Here is a 15,550-nt window from a genome sequence, read left to right as displayed (position 1 = left end):
ATAAAAAGTATCATGTGATCAAAATACAACTTGCTTAATAATTCTGCACACAGTGTAGTGTTGAGCGCAAGTGCTCGCTACTCTAGTTTGAATCGGGCGCTCGGGTATGGACCTAATATCGCGGGTGCTCGAGTGACATGCTCGAATCATTGCCCCACATCTTTTGTGGTTGTAAGACACTCCAAAAAATATGCGGGGATAATAATAATAATCTTTATTTTTAAATAGCACTAACATATTCTGCAGCACCCAATGCAAACTCGAGTAGCGAGAACTTGCACTCAACACTAGCTGTCATATCGTCATCACTTTTATTTTTTACTTTTGAAAAAAAACCTCAATACTTAAGGTACCGTCACACTGAATGATATCGTTAACGATATCGTTGCTTTTTGTGATGTAGCAACGATATCGTTAAAGAAATCGTTATGTGTGACAGCGACCAACGATCAGGCCCCTGCTGGGAGATCGTTGGTCGCTGGGGAAAGTCCAGCACTTTATTTTGTCGCTGGATCTCCCGCTGACATCGCTGAATCGGCGTGTGTGACTGTAAATGTAAAAAAACAAACACTACATACTTACATTCTCGGTGTCTGGTCAGGTCCCTCGCCGTCAGCTTCCCGCACTGACTGGTGAGCGCCGGCCAGCCGTAAAGCACAGCACAGCGGTGACGTCACCGCTGTACTTTACGGCCGGCGCTCAGTCAGTGCGGGAAGCTGAAGGCGAGGGACATGACCAGACACCGGGAATGTAAGTATGTAGTGTTTGTTTTTTTACATTTACAACGGTAACCAGGGTAAACATCGGGTTACTAAGCGCGGCCCTGCGCTTAGTAACCCGATGTTTACCCTGGTTACCCGGGGACTTCCGGATCGTTGGTCGCTGGAGAGCTGTCTGTGTGACAGCTCTCCAGCGACCAAACAGCGATCGGCATCGTTGTCGGTATCGCTGCAGCGTCGCTTAGTGTGACGGTACCTTTATTCCAACCCTAACACAACCCTAACCCTATCCTAACCCTAACCCTAACACAACCCTAACCCCAACCCTAACACAACCTTAACCTCAACCCTAACACAACAGTAACCCTAACAAAACCCTAACCGCAACACAACCCTAACCCAACACAACCCTAACCCAACACAACCGTAACTCCAACCCTAACACAACCTTAACCCTAACACAACCGTAACCCCAACACAACCGTAAACCCAACACAATCGTAACCCCAACACAACTGTAACCTCATCACAACCATAACTCATCACAACGCAGCGGCGCACAACGCTAGTGTGAACGTAGACATAGAGCTGTTTTGCGGCATGTTTTTTTGTGGGCCAAGATGACGTTTTCAGCGGTACCATTTTTATTTAAATACGCCTTTTTGATCGTGTTTTATTGCACATTTTGTTCGGCGGTATGATGATAAAGCATTTTTTTGCTTCGTGTGTTTTTTTTATGGTGTTCACTGAAAGGGTTAAATAGTGGGACAGTTTTATAGAGCGAGTAGTTACGGACACGGCGATACCAAATATGTGTACTTCCATTGTTGTTTTTATATATACATAAATGTATTTATTGGAAAAATATTTATTTTCCTTTATTTAGTGATTTTTAAAAAACTAATTTTACACTTTGTAATTTTTTTTATTACTTTTGAGACATTACTATATTACATCAGATCGCTGATCTGACACTCTGCACTGCAGAGTTTCAAATCAGCGATCTGACAGGCAGGGAAGGAGGCATGTCAGGGTCTGCTCCCAGCAGGCGCTCAGAAGCCACCTTCCCTGAAGAACCTGGAAGGACCCAGCGGCCATCTTGGAGTCAATGGTCTCCATGGAAACCATCAGGACAACACGATTGCATCACGTTGTCCTGATGGAAGCAAGCAGGCAGCCTCCTCCCTGCGCGATGCCCATCTAAGTCGCTGTCACTACTGACAATGGCATCAGATGGATTAAATGCCAGCGATCGGTGCTAACATCGATCATGGGTGTTGCTTCGGTCGCCGCAACACTGAGCGAGAGGCCGCACGATCGTGCCGCCATACTAGTACTGCTGTTTGTGGGAACGCACCTCCCACAGAGCAGTACTAGTACGCCACATGTCGGGAAGGGGTTAGAACTGCAATAGTCAGAATGGCTGCCATACACAGCAGTGCTTCATCTCCTATGAACGCTGGCCCAGGAGGATCGTGATGACAGGCACTGGGGGTCTTCAGCAGACCGCTTGCTGTCATGAGAACCCATTGGTACCCAGCAATCATGTGAAGGGCATGCTGATGAGCTGGATCAATGACATTTTTTCTGTCTGCGTGTGTGTTAAATGCCGCTGTCAGTGATTGACAGGGACAATTAAATAAAACAGGTTGCCCACTCACACCAGATTGTCATCCCATTGATTAAAAGCACAAGACTCGACAAGGTTCGCCACTCACAGACATGTAATATTGGATAATTTTTCTCATTTACAAAATTATAATACACATAATATTTTGACCATTTGGTTCTCCTTATCTACTTTTTGGACCTGTGTAAAAATCTGGTATCAATTTCAGTCAAAATTATGCAGAAACATGGAAAATGCTGAAGGGTACCAATACTTTCAAGCACCACTATTCTAAAATGTTAATATGGATATGCCCCTCCTATGCTTAAAAACATATGTTGTACATTACATATGACAATTGTGCTTTTTATTTTCTACACAGGCTTGCTCCCATTGATTAAAGAGGAAATGCATTTTGATATATGTAGGCAGGCGAACAAACCTCCATAAGCCACCTTGTGTGATTTACATCTCCATCCCACATCTGAAACGAGGTATAGCCAATGTGATTTAACACCAGATAATCCAAACCTCCTGCAGGGTATGTAAAATGAGTAGTTAATATTTGTTATGAGAAATCTGGCAGCAACATTGTACTTCTGAAACTTATGGTATATCTGTCTAGGTAAAACAAAAAAATGCTAAGCATTTCCTATGTACCAAAATTGAGAAATCATATGCAAATTAACCAGAAGTGCATTGGGGCATGGTAAGTGCATGAATATCTGTACTGTAACTATACCGTGGTGTCTACATGACCTGAACTATTCTTATCTACCGAGTGGAAATGACAAAAATAAAGGTTCCTCTTGAAAGACTGCTAGTGGAAAAACACAGGAAAACTGTATATAACGTTTCATTAAGTACACAGTAACCTTTATATGCAAAATAACTACATACACATATCGACAAAAGTTTTGATATCCTTATTTATGTTAAAGTAATGAAAACCCACAATGGTCACTGAAATAACTTTAAACTAAAAAAAGTTGTGTTTTAAAGGGAACCTGTCACCCCGAAAATCGCGGGTGAGGTAAGCCCACCGGCATCAGGGGCTTATCTACAGCATTCTGTAATGCTGTAGATAAGCCCCCGATGTTACCTGAAAGAGGAGAAAAAGATGTTAGATTATACTCACCCAGGGGCGGTCCCGCTGCTGGTCCGGTCGGATGGGTGTCTCTGGTCCGCTGCGGCACCTCCCATCTTCATTCCAAGAAGTCCTCTTCTGATCTTCAGCCACGGCTCCGGCGCTTGCGTACTTTGTCTGCCCTGTTGAGGGCAGAGCAAAGTACTGCAGTGCGCAGGCGCCGGGCCTCTTTGACCTTTCCGGCGCCTGCGCACTGCAGTACTTTGCTCTGCCCTCAACAGGGCTTACCTGGGCTTACCTCACCCGCGATTTTCGGGGTGACAGGTTCCCTTTAAATTTGAAATTTACTTAATATCAACTAATGAAGATCAGACATTGCTTTTGAATTGTTTTTAAATAGAAAAATTAAAACAAACAAAAAAACAAACTAATGGAAATAACCTGGACAAAAATAATGGTACCTCTATAAAAGATAAAACGTAATTTGACCATAGGGACATAAGAAATTAAGGCATGTTGTCAGGGATACAATATTTGTCAGGATTTTCTTAAAGGGAACCTGTTATCCCCGAAATCGAAGGTGAGGTAAGCCCACTGGCATCAGGGGCTTATCTATAGCATTCTGTAATGCTGTAGGTAAGCCCCCGATGTATCCTAAAAGATGAGAAAAAGAGGTTAGATTATACTCACCGAGGGGCGGTGCGGTCCGGGGCCTCCCATCTTCTTACGATGACGTCCTCTTCTTGTCTTCACGCTGCGGCTCCGGCGCAGGAGTACTTTGCCTGCCCTGTTGAGGGAAAGGTCAGAGAGGCCTGGCGCCTGGACACTGCAGTACTTTGCTCTGCCCTCAACAGGGGACGTCATCTGATGAAGATAGGAGGTGCTTTTAGGATACATCGGGGGCTTATCTACAGCTTTCCAGAATGCTGTAGATAAGCCCCTGATGCTGGTGGGCTTAGCTCACCTTCGATTTTGGGGGTGACAGGTTCCCTTTAATCCCACAAATCCCTGATATCACAGGCCGGGAAGGTCAAGCGTACAACCTGCTGTGATCTTTGGAGCAAACCGCTCTCTGCTGCCCCCTATCGTCCGGACAATTACACGACTGGCCGACGATCAACGGAGATGACCGCAGCCTCTTCGCACCACTAGGCCGGCTATCGGAAAATTAACTGTGAGCGCAAGGTACATACGACTCCGGATTCCAACACATGGAATATGTGTACACAAAACAATACAGCACTAACCGTTACATAAAATATAAGGGATTAACAGGAGAACTTACAACACCTATCGCAGAGACGATTCAGTTTAGCAGAAGGAGAGCGCTTCGATATGGCTGTAGATAAACAGGAGCCCTCGCTTCTGTATACATACATTCATGATATGTAGCTCTCTGCACAAATGCTGATGATAATTGGGATTGATCTTTTATCAGACCCTGAGACTCACTCACACACCCCTCTGTGATGACCTCACAAGGGCCTGGTTGTGGGCTGGTCTCAGCCCTTCATAATTTTAGGAAATCCCAATTTATGCAATAACTTGAGACAGATGTCATCTTTTGTATCGGGATTTTAGCTACACTTAGAGACCTAACATGGCCTAGCTGCTGGTGGTTATATGGCCCCTATGGATTTGGGGCTTTTTGGTGGGGGATAGAATTATGCGAAAATGTGTATTTTTGGCCTAGTTATCCCAGTGCCAACAATGTACGTGTCATTAATATTGAATGTATAGAAAATCCAATAGTCCATATTTTCTTCCAGAACTATACTGTCTGCTCTCTCATTGCACTGTCACCATGGCTATTTGCAACTGGTGTCATATCTTCTTGATCCACTTCAGACCATAATAAGGCTTTTCCTGTCACTCTCCGGGGACAATACACATCCTCTTCAGTCACCTGGACATAAAGAGGAATCCTCGCATTTTAATTAATCTGATTCACTAAAGGTACCGTCACACTAAGCGACGCTGCAGCGATACCGACAACGATGTCGATTGCTGCAGCGTCGCTGTTTGGTCGCTGGAGAGCTGTCACACAGACAGCTCTCCAGCGACCAACGATGCCGGTAACCAGGGTAAACATCGGGTTACTAAGCGCAGGGCCGCGCTTAGTAACCCGATGTTTACCCTGGTTACCAGCGTAAAAGTAAAAAAAACAAACACTACATACTTACATTCCGCTGTCTGTCCCCCGGCGTTCTGCTTTCCTGCACTGTGTAAGCACAGCGGCCGGAAAGCAGAGCGGTGACGTCACCGCTGTGCTCTGCTTTCCGGCTGGCCGGCGCTCACAGTGCAGAGAAGCACAGCGGGGGACAGACAGCGGAAGGTAAGTATGTAGTGGTTGTTTTTTTTTACTTTTACGCTGGTAACCAGGGTAAACATCGGGTTACTAAGCGCAGCCCTGCGCTTAGTAACCCGATGTTTACCCTGGTTACCAGTGAAGACATCGCTGAATCGGCGTGTGTCTGCATGGAGTCCAGCGATGAAACAAAGTGCTGGACTTTCTGCAGCGACCAACGATGGCACAGCAGGGGCCTGATCGCTGCTGCCTGTCAAACTGAACGATATCGCTAGCCAGGACGCTGCAACGTCACGGATCGCTAGCGATATCGTTCAGTGTGAAGGTACCTTTAGCTGTACATTGCATTTTACATAAAGACAGGTTTGAATGCCATCTTCCATTTTCTCATGACAAATGGTGGATGAAAGTAAAAAGGGAGGGGGATATGAGGGACCTCAAGGATTTTTAATATTTTCTATGACAAGTCCGTCCTGTTAGCATCACAGGTGTCTACAAACTTCTAATCATTCATCTTATTTTAAAGATGAAAAGTAGTCACTGTTTTGTTTGGTATCATAGTAAGCACCATACTGAACATGGAACAGAAAGCCAAAAAAAGAAAAAAAAAAAAGAGTTATCTCAGGAGATTATTAAGAAAATTATAAACAAACATGTTAAAAAGGTAAAGACTTAGGGTAGGTGCATACGGTCAGTAAATGCTGCGGGATGGACGCTGTGTACCTAAGCAGCGTCGACGCGCTGCGTCCAGATGTTACACCATAGTGGATGGGATTTCAAGAAATCCCATGCCCACTATGCGTACACAGACGCCCGCGGAATCACCCACTGAGACAAACATGCAGCGCGTCTTTCCAGACCGCGGAATGTCTATTTATCTTGCAGAGACGCGAGTCTCCACCAAATAAATTTCACCCGTACAATTTATTGGGCGCAGTGATTCTGCACAGTTTAATGAACACATGCAGAATCACCTGCGTTCAAAGGCCGGCAGCGCTTTGGACGCAGAAGACATGTGCTGCCAGTTCCTGACCGTGTGCACATACCCTAAGTTAATCTTCAAAAAGCTTGATGTTCCTGTCACTGCTATTGTACATATTTATTATTCATAAATTTAAGGTCTATGGGACTGTAGCCAACCTCCCAGGACGTGGCAGGAGAGGAAAACTGATGACAAATTAAAGAGACAAATAAGATGAATGGAAACCAAAAAGCCCAGAACAAGTTCCAAAGAGATTAGAGGTGAACTCCAAGGAAGGAAGGTACATCAGGGTTCATATCGCACCATCCATCCCTGTCTTGGCCAAAGTAGACATCTTGGAAGATGATCAAGGAAGAAAACAAATCATAAAAATGCAAGACTACAATTTGCCAAAATGCTGATTGGCAAGCCACAAAGCTTCTAGGAGAATGTCTTTTGGAGAGATGAGACAAGACTTGAGCTTTTTAGCAATTAATACCAGCTCTGTTAACAGATGCAAAAATTAAGCATACAAAGAGCATTGTACCCATGGGCATCGCAATGGCTTAGTGATTGCACTGTTGTGCTGGAGCCCTGGGTTCAAATCCCACTAAGTACAACATCTACAAAAAGTTTGTATGTTCTGCCTGTGTTTATATGGGTTTCCTCCGGGTACTCCGGTTCCCTCCCACACTCCAAGCACATACTAATAGGGAATTTAGATTGTGAGACCAAATGGTGACAGTGACGATAATGTCTGTAAAGCGTTGTGTAATATGATGGTGCTATATAAGCAAAACATAGTAGTAAGAATAATAACTGATGTGAAACATGGGGGAGATTGGGGTATGTTTGGGGGCTGCTTTGCTGCATCTGGCATAAAGTGTCTTGAATCTGCAGCGTGTAATGAGGTCCCAAGACTATCAAGACATTTTGGAGTAAAATGTGCTGCCCAGTGTTGGAAATCTTGGACTGATTCACAGGTCATGGGTAATCTGACAGGATAATAACCCAAAATTCCCGAGTAAAAATATTGGAGAGTGGCTAAGAGCAAAGATAGACTATTCAGAACTGGCTTCTATGAGGCCTGAGCTAGATCCTATTGGACATCTGTGGATGCAGCTGAAACTTACATGGAGAGGGCGGCCTTCACACCTGGAGCAGAAATCTCATTGAGAGTTAGGCCACGGTCACAACATCAGTATTTGGTCAGTATTTTCCAACTGTTCCAGTATTTTTCTGGAACAATCAAAGGAAAAGTATAATAGAAACCCGTCACCACTTCTGTATTTATTACCCACTTCTGGTTTTGGCTACAAATACTGACCAGATACTGATAGTGTGATCGCAGCCTTAGGCCGGGATCACACATACGCGAGACACAGCCGTGTCTCGCAGGTGAAAACCCAGCTCTGGCGCTGGCACTCCGGAGTGGAGCGTGCACAGCAATACATGGAGCTGCACGCTCCGCTCTGGAGTGCCGGCGCCAGAGCTGGGTTTTCACCTGCGAGACTCGGCCGTATCTCGCGTATGTGTGATCCCGTACATACAAAAATAATTTGTTGGCAGTGATTGCCTCAAAAGGTTGTGCAACAAAGTTAAGTTAAAAGTCATTTTTGTCAGGCCATTTTCATGTGTTTGCTTTTTGTAATTTTCTGTTGCACCAAAATTCAAAAGCCATGTCTGATTTTCATTAGCTTATATTCTGTCAATTTAAATTTAAAAATACTTCTGTCATACAAGTTATTTCAGTGACCATTGTGTTTTTTTTGCTTTAATAGAAGGTTACCAACAATTTTGCCAACGTGTGTAGTTGCTACTTCTGCAGAAATCTCGGCTGAATGTGTGACCCTTGCATGACAGTGTGAATGGTGGGAATGAAGGTTATTAAATGTCAAACACTACAGCTCTACGCTACATTATGATTTACACAAGCTGTGACGTCACGCCCTTGTTCCGCTCCAGCTCCGCCCATTTTGGAGGAACTTGGAAAAACTGGTGTGAAAACGGTAAATGTCGCAAAATTTTTGCACAGCTTCCAAGTTGTGTTATATCAAATTTGAGCCAAACTTTTTATGCCAGAAATCTAGCATAAATCACTTTTGTGAATTTTGGGGTTTTCAGCCAACTTCACCAAAATAGATGGAACTGGAAGAAGACATGCTGTGGCAAAGTCCATCTAATTCATGACGAGCAATGGCGTACCTTATGCCACAAATCTTACTCCAGCCAGCAGCATTTCTCGCAAGGTGCACCCCACTACTCAGATGCACCAAATTCATTAGGTGGTTTGTATAAATATAAAAAATACCATGGATTTCTCTGGAACAAAACATCAGAACACAGATATCAAGGTATCATTTTATTCAGCTTCCTATGACCTACATATAGACGGTTTAGGAGGGATGATCCTACTGACAGATTCCCTTTAACCTCCGACCACCGGTACGCCTTTTAATGGAGGCAGTTAAGGGTACTTATTCCTCAGCGCGGCTTTTTCCAACTCTGAGAAATAAGGTTATAGCGCCCCCTGAGCGTCAGAAAATCTCTGGGGTCTTGGCTACTGCAGAACATGATTTGGGTCCGTTTTTACCGACCCCGGTGTTGCGATTACCATTATTCACGGAATAACGGCGACCGCAAAAAAAGTCTGATTTCCTATTTATTTCTCTCTCCTCCGATATGATCTAGCACATCAGAAAAGAGCGAAATGGGGTCCCCCGAGCCCCCCGGTACCTCCAGCTGTGTCCCCCAGCCCTCTGCGTCTTCTTCCAGGAAGAAAATGGTGGGTGCATGCATTTTTCCTATTGGTTCATTTTTATCACTGTGATAGACCCTATCACAGTGATCAAAATAAAAAAAAAATAGTAAATCAAGCCCCCCCTTTGTCACCCCTTAGTTAGGTAAAAATAATAAAATTAAATTTTTATTTATTTCCATTTTTCCATTAGGGTTAGGGCTAGGGTTGGGTTTAGAGCTAGGGTTGGGGCTAGAGCTAGGGTTGGGTTAGGATTGGAGCTAAGGTTAGAGCTAGGGTTAGGGCTAGGATTGGGGTTAGGGTTGTTTTGGGGTAAGGGTTGTGGTGTTGGGGTTAGGGTTGTGGTGTTGGGGAAAGGGTTATGGGTGGGGTTGGATTTGGGTTAGGAGTGTGTTGAGGTTAGGGTTGGGGTCAGGGCTGTATTAGGGTTGGAGTTAGAATTAGGGGGTTTCCACTGTTTAGGTACATCAGGGTTCTCCAAACGCGACTTGGCACCTGCCATTGATCCCAGCCAATTTTGCGTTCTAAAAGTCAATCGGTGCTCCTTCTTCTGAGCCCTGCCATGTGCCCAGGGGCTTTCCCACACATACGGGGCATTGGTGTACTAAAGGAGAAATTGCACAACACATTTTGTGGTCTATTTTCTCCTGATACCCTTGTGAAAATAAAAAAGTTTGGTTCCAAAGTAAATTTTTTGTGAAAAAAGTAAAATGTTCATTTTTTCCTGCGGTCTAAGGGCTCATACTCATTTGCGAGAAAAACGGACGAGTGCAATCCGATAAAAAAAAAAAAAATCGGATTGCACTCTGACCAATGTTATTCAATGGGTTACATCTCATCTGCAATTTTTTTCTCAGCTGAAATCGGACTGAGAAAAAAAATCACAGCATGCTGCGTATTGCTGCGTATCTCGGACGAGACTCGCCAATGCAAGTCAATGGGTGCGACAAAAAAAAATCGTACAACATACGAACCATCCGTATGCCCTCCGTTTTTAACAGATACCTTACCATTCTGTGGCATAGAACACTGTAAATGGTCCTGTAAATGACTGTATAAAAATAGCAACAGAGAAAAAAAATGCATTGCATACAGATGTCATACGGATGCTATGTGAGAAAAATCGCATTGTACTCGCATGACACTCGCATGGTAGTCGTCCATTTTTTTCGGTCCAGATTACAGACCATTTTCTTTCTCGCAAATGGGTATGAGCCCTAAGCGGTAAGGTTTCTCATTGTGGAGAGTGACATACTAGCTCTGGTTTGTCAAAGTAAGGAGGCTTATTCGCTGTGCAATGCTCCTCTGGGAGGGAATTTGCACATTTTTTACTTCCACATTGCTTTAGTCCTCGTGAAGCACCTGTAGGGTTAAAAAATTTCTTGAATGTGGTTTTCCGCACCTTGAGGGGTGCAGTTTTTAGAATACAGTCACTTTTGGGTATTTTCGGGGGACATCACGGGGGGATGCAGGGACATCACAGGTATCATGGGGGGATCGGTGGACCCCATTTCTCTTTCCACTGATGTGGGATCACATCAGTGGAGAGAGAAATTAAATGGGAAATTAGACTTTTTTTTAGCGGTCGCTGTTATACTGCGGTCGGTAAAAACTGACCTGAATCATGTTCTCTGGAGTCTCAGCTACTGCCCGGTAGCAAAGACCCCAGAGAAATTCCGACGCTGGGGGCGCTATACACGTATTTCTCAGCGCCGTTAAAAAGCGGATTTGAGACATAAGTACCCATAACTGCTGCCGTTAAAAGGCGTCTCGGCGTTCGTTAAGGAATTAAATACTGCATAAACTAAGGGTTAAGCACAAAATAAACATGGTTCTCTGAGCAAAACAGCAATGCAAAACAAAACGGTAGCTCTAGGTACAGTCCTTGTAGTAACAGGGTCAGCCTGCTCAGGGTTAGCACAACCCACTTCTCTGGAGTATTCCACTCCAGATACTCAACAACACCCAGACTGCCTCTGGAGTCCAGCCATTTAAGCCCAGACCATGTGACTCCTCACCCATGTGACCTGATCACATGCCTGTGACATCACACAGGTCCTGTCAGCACACCGGCTCTGCAGGTGGAGATAAGGTGGACAGCCTTCCAACCACTCTATGGATGTCCACATAAAACCAGCACATTTATGCAACTTTAGCTTAAGCCTCACAACACTTTAATGCACTGGAGGAAAATACTCTGGCTTTACAGTATATCACTGACACCTTTAAGCATAAGGACACATATCTCCCCTCCAGTACTTTACCAGTGACTTTGTCACACCACTAAAACATGGTACAAACTGAATTTATCATGTGATGGACTGATACTACATTTTGCTTGCTATTGCTTTTCTTACCCATATCAGCTATAGCTTTTTCCACAACTTCTTCTCGAGCCTCTGATAATCCCATGTCAGCAACAACCAGAGACACACTTTTTGCACCAAGTTCAAGACACTTACTTCTCACCTATAATTAAGCAGAAGTTGCTATCAGATATATTCAGGTCGTTACTTGAAAGAGGCTATAAAGCATAAGGCAAACACAATTTATTTACAATTCCTATATTATTTCAGAAATTACCGTAACTACAATCCAGAGAGAGCCAAGGCGAAAGAATCATAATATAGGGCAAGAGAGCCCGATTCTAATGATGTATCACTTCCAGATTTTCAGATTCCCTTTAAGAATATGTGCTCAAGTTGAGTATTTTATGTGCACCATTTCAGCATCACTTGGGATGAAAACATAGCCTCAAAAACAAGCGTTTTCGGTGCGGTTTTGGTATGTTTTTGCCTGCATTTTTAGACACAAATTAAACTAGTTGAAAAAAGCTTTTTCCACTCATTGAAAGCAAGCAAGTACAGTGGTAGGCGAATGTAATCTCTCAGTCAAAAACGCAAGCAAAAAAACAGCAAATCCGCAATCATTTTTAAGACCGTTACTCTAGCGTTTATGACCGACTTCATTGACTCAATGGGTGAAAAATTATAGCAAAAACACAGAGAACTGACATGCTGTAGATTATTTTCTGCATCAAATCCGCAAGTCAAAAAAACGCAATGTGTGCATGAGACTTCAGGTTTCTCATTTACTTTTCTGGCATCAGGGTTACTTCAGGTTCTGTTAACAAATCCATGTGGAAAAAATGCGGCAACTTGTCCTAAGAGTTGTGTCCTTAACTGGCTCAACGCTTACATTGCTGGAGAACCGATGGCATTAAGATGCAGTATAGAAATATGGCACTATGGTAGGTGGAATGCTTAGGGCACCTTCTAGTAGGCAAACTTTGGGTTGAGGCTACAATTGTTGCAAATCGATTTGTGGGACATCATCCAGGGACATGTCAGTAATCTCTGGACCCTGAGAACTGCCTTTTACCCAACGGCGCTGTCAATTTGAAAAAATGAACATATTGCCATCAATAGTTTAACAGATTATCTTGAGGTTACAATGCCATTCTAGATACAATGATCCACATGGTTCCTGTGAAAGAAGAAAAGGAAGACATCTGGCACAGTCGTTACCCATTCTTATCCATAAAACTCCAAAATGTGGGTGGCGGTCGTAAAAAAAAACGGAGGAATAATTTCATCCAGCAATGAAAAGTATTACATGAGATACCAGCTTCATTCTGTTCTCTTTTCTATAATTTACAGACGCTAAGCTCTGTTGGTTCAGTTTCTCATCTCATGTTCTGTCTAGCCTGTGCTGTAAAGGTAAAAAACCCATAGTCCAGCTAAACTGGAGGTGCTGCAGCAAATGCTTAGCTGAGGACACCTCTAGAAACACTTAGAGGAGACCAGGAGGCCATCTAGGCTTGTTCACATGAACCACTTACCCCATTGGGCTACACTGGCTTCTTCTCTGCCACCGACACGGCTTATCTGCTGCCTCGATTACCAACCACAGCACACAACTATAATGTAGGTAATATAAATCACAGCAATAAACCCGTTTAGGCAAATGTAGTTCTAGCCTTAATATATATCTCTATTGCTTACCGTGATCAGAACATTTTCCCGTCTTGCAGTCAGTACAAGATGTGCTCCAGCCCTGGCATAGTGGTATGCCATCTCTTCCCCAATGCCGCTGCTCGCACCAGTAACTATAACCCTAGCCTTCGCAAGATTTGCTGTAAAAAAGAGGGAAGAGATGGAGAAATACACAGTAAAAAAAAAAAAAAGTTTTTGTAATCCTTTGAGTTAACTTAACTGTCTCAGCCATCTCCCTCTGCACTTGCTTCTGAGAAGTAACCAAGGCCCTGTGCTCCACAGATAATTCCTACAAGCGAGAGTCCACAATGCGTTCTACCTCATACTCATTTTGGCCATCCACCGAAATGAGTGGCGTAGGAGATGGAGATTCCCCAGAGGAAGACCCCAATGGTTTCACAAGAGCCTTATGGAACACACTGGGAATCCGTAAAAACGGGGGAAGGCGCAAACGGAAGGCACTGCCAGAGCCCACATCAAAGCAGGGGACCCGACATGCGCCGTACTAGTACGGGGCATGTCGGGAAGGGGCTAAAGTGGCAGGTCCCTGGGACAATCCTGCCCTCACATCTGAGGTGTCCACCTCTACAATAAACGGTTCAGATGGATCCGGTTGAATCAATACGGGGGCAGACATGAAACACCTCCTTAACGCCAAAATGCCGCTGCAGCAGGAGCAAGCCAATTCTTGATATCAGACCCCTTTCGGGTCAAATCGGTGTGGGGCTTAACAATTTGAGAAAATCCCCTTATAAATTTCCTATAATAATTAGCGAACCCCAAGAAACGCTGAAGACCTTTAAGATCCCTGGGTGGGACACAGTCCACAATGGCCTGAACCTTTCAAGGGTCCATACGAAATCCCTCAGCAGACAAGAAGAACCCCAGAAAGGACAACTCCTGGACCAAAAGCAAACATTTCTCTGGTTTAGCAAAAAAACAGTTCTCCTGGAGTCTCTGGAGAACTGCACACAGATGACCAATGTGGGCCTGCTACTCCACAGAGTACACCGGAATATCATCAAGATAAACTACCAAAAAGCGCCCAATAAAGTCAGAAAACACATGGTTTTGAAAAACATCCGGTGAACTAGTCAACCCAAAAGGTATAACCAAATTTTCGAACAGCCCCTCAGAGGTGAGAAATGCAGTTTTCTACTCATCCCCTTCTTGTGTACGGATGAGATTGCATGCCCCCCGAAGATCCAATTTAGAAAACCATTTAGCCCCAGACAGTTGGTTGTATAAATCAGGGATAAGTGGGAGAGGGTAAGTATTTCTCACAGTGATCTTATTCAACTCTCGGAAATCGAGGCATGGACGCAAACCACCATCTTTCTTTTTCACGAAAAAGAACCCAGCCGCCAAACAGGACATGGAGGGGTGAATGTGCCCTATGCGAAGACTCTCAGAGATGTATTCATTCCTTCATGGCCGTACGCTCGGGACCGGATAAATTATACAAACGGGCATTGGGCAATTTAGCATCAGGAATTAAGATCAATGGTAGAATCAAATGGGCGGTGTGGTGGCTAAACCTCAGGCTCCCTTTCGGAGAATACATCCGTAAAGTCCTTCAGGTACTCCGGAATATCTCCCAAACTGATGGATGACATATTAGTAAGACAAGCTTCAGAACAATTAGGTACCCACTTCACAATATCCCAGGACCCCCAGTCAATCACCGGGTCATGAAGTTGCAACCAAGGAAACCCCAACACCAGGCCAGCAGGGAGATTATTCAAGACAAAACATGAAATACGCTCCTGGTGTAGGGCCCCCCACCTTGAGGGTGAACTCTTTAGATATGAAATTAACTCCGCCCTTGGTGAGAGGTGTAGAGTCAATGGACACAATTTTAAAAGGCGTCTCCAACCTAACTATCCCTAACTTACAGCAGGGGAAACAGGTCAGACACAGACACGGGAAGTCAGAGGCAGAAGAATCACTAGGGTATACGGATCAGTTGCTCTAGCCAAGGACCAGAACTATCACAGACAAAGGCTACCAAAAATAGCACCAATGAATAGCCACCCAAGAACCAAAGAGAGGCAGGAAAGGTTAACCCCTCCATGACCAGGCCGGGGAAAGAGAAGCAAGAAGCAAACCCTGA

At 44.3% G+C, this 15,550-nt stretch overlaps 1 protein-coding gene across 2 annotated transcripts in view; it reads right to left on the bottom strand.

Moving 5' to 3' along the window:
• The window catches only part of HSD11B1L (hydroxysteroid 11-beta dehydrogenase 1 like), a 49,759-nt gene that overhangs the window by 29,618 nt on the left and 4,591 nt on the right, over window positions 1–15,550 (bottom strand). For both annotated transcript variants that reach the window (XM_069739333.1, XM_069739342.1), the window contains exons 2-4: window positions 13,447–13,577; window positions 11,800–11,911; window positions 2,771–2,862 (exon numbers count right to left, since the gene is read on the bottom strand). In XM_069739333.1, coding sequence (XP_069595434.1) covers window positions 2,771–2,862; window positions 11,800–11,911; window positions 13,447–13,577 — 335 coding nt within the window. The remainder of the gene's footprint in view (window positions 1–2,770; window positions 2,863–11,799; window positions 11,912–13,446; window positions 13,578–15,550) is intronic.

Source organism: Ranitomeya imitator, chromosome 1 (genome assembly GCF_032444005.1).
Source record: "Ranitomeya imitator isolate aRanImi1 chromosome 1, aRanImi1.pri, whole genome shotgun sequence".
NCBI lineage: Eukaryota > Metazoa > Chordata > Amphibia > Anura > Dendrobatidae > Ranitomeya > Ranitomeya imitator.
The sequence above is the reverse complement of the archived record's forward strand: the minus strand, read 5'-3'. Positions and strand labels throughout refer to the sequence as shown.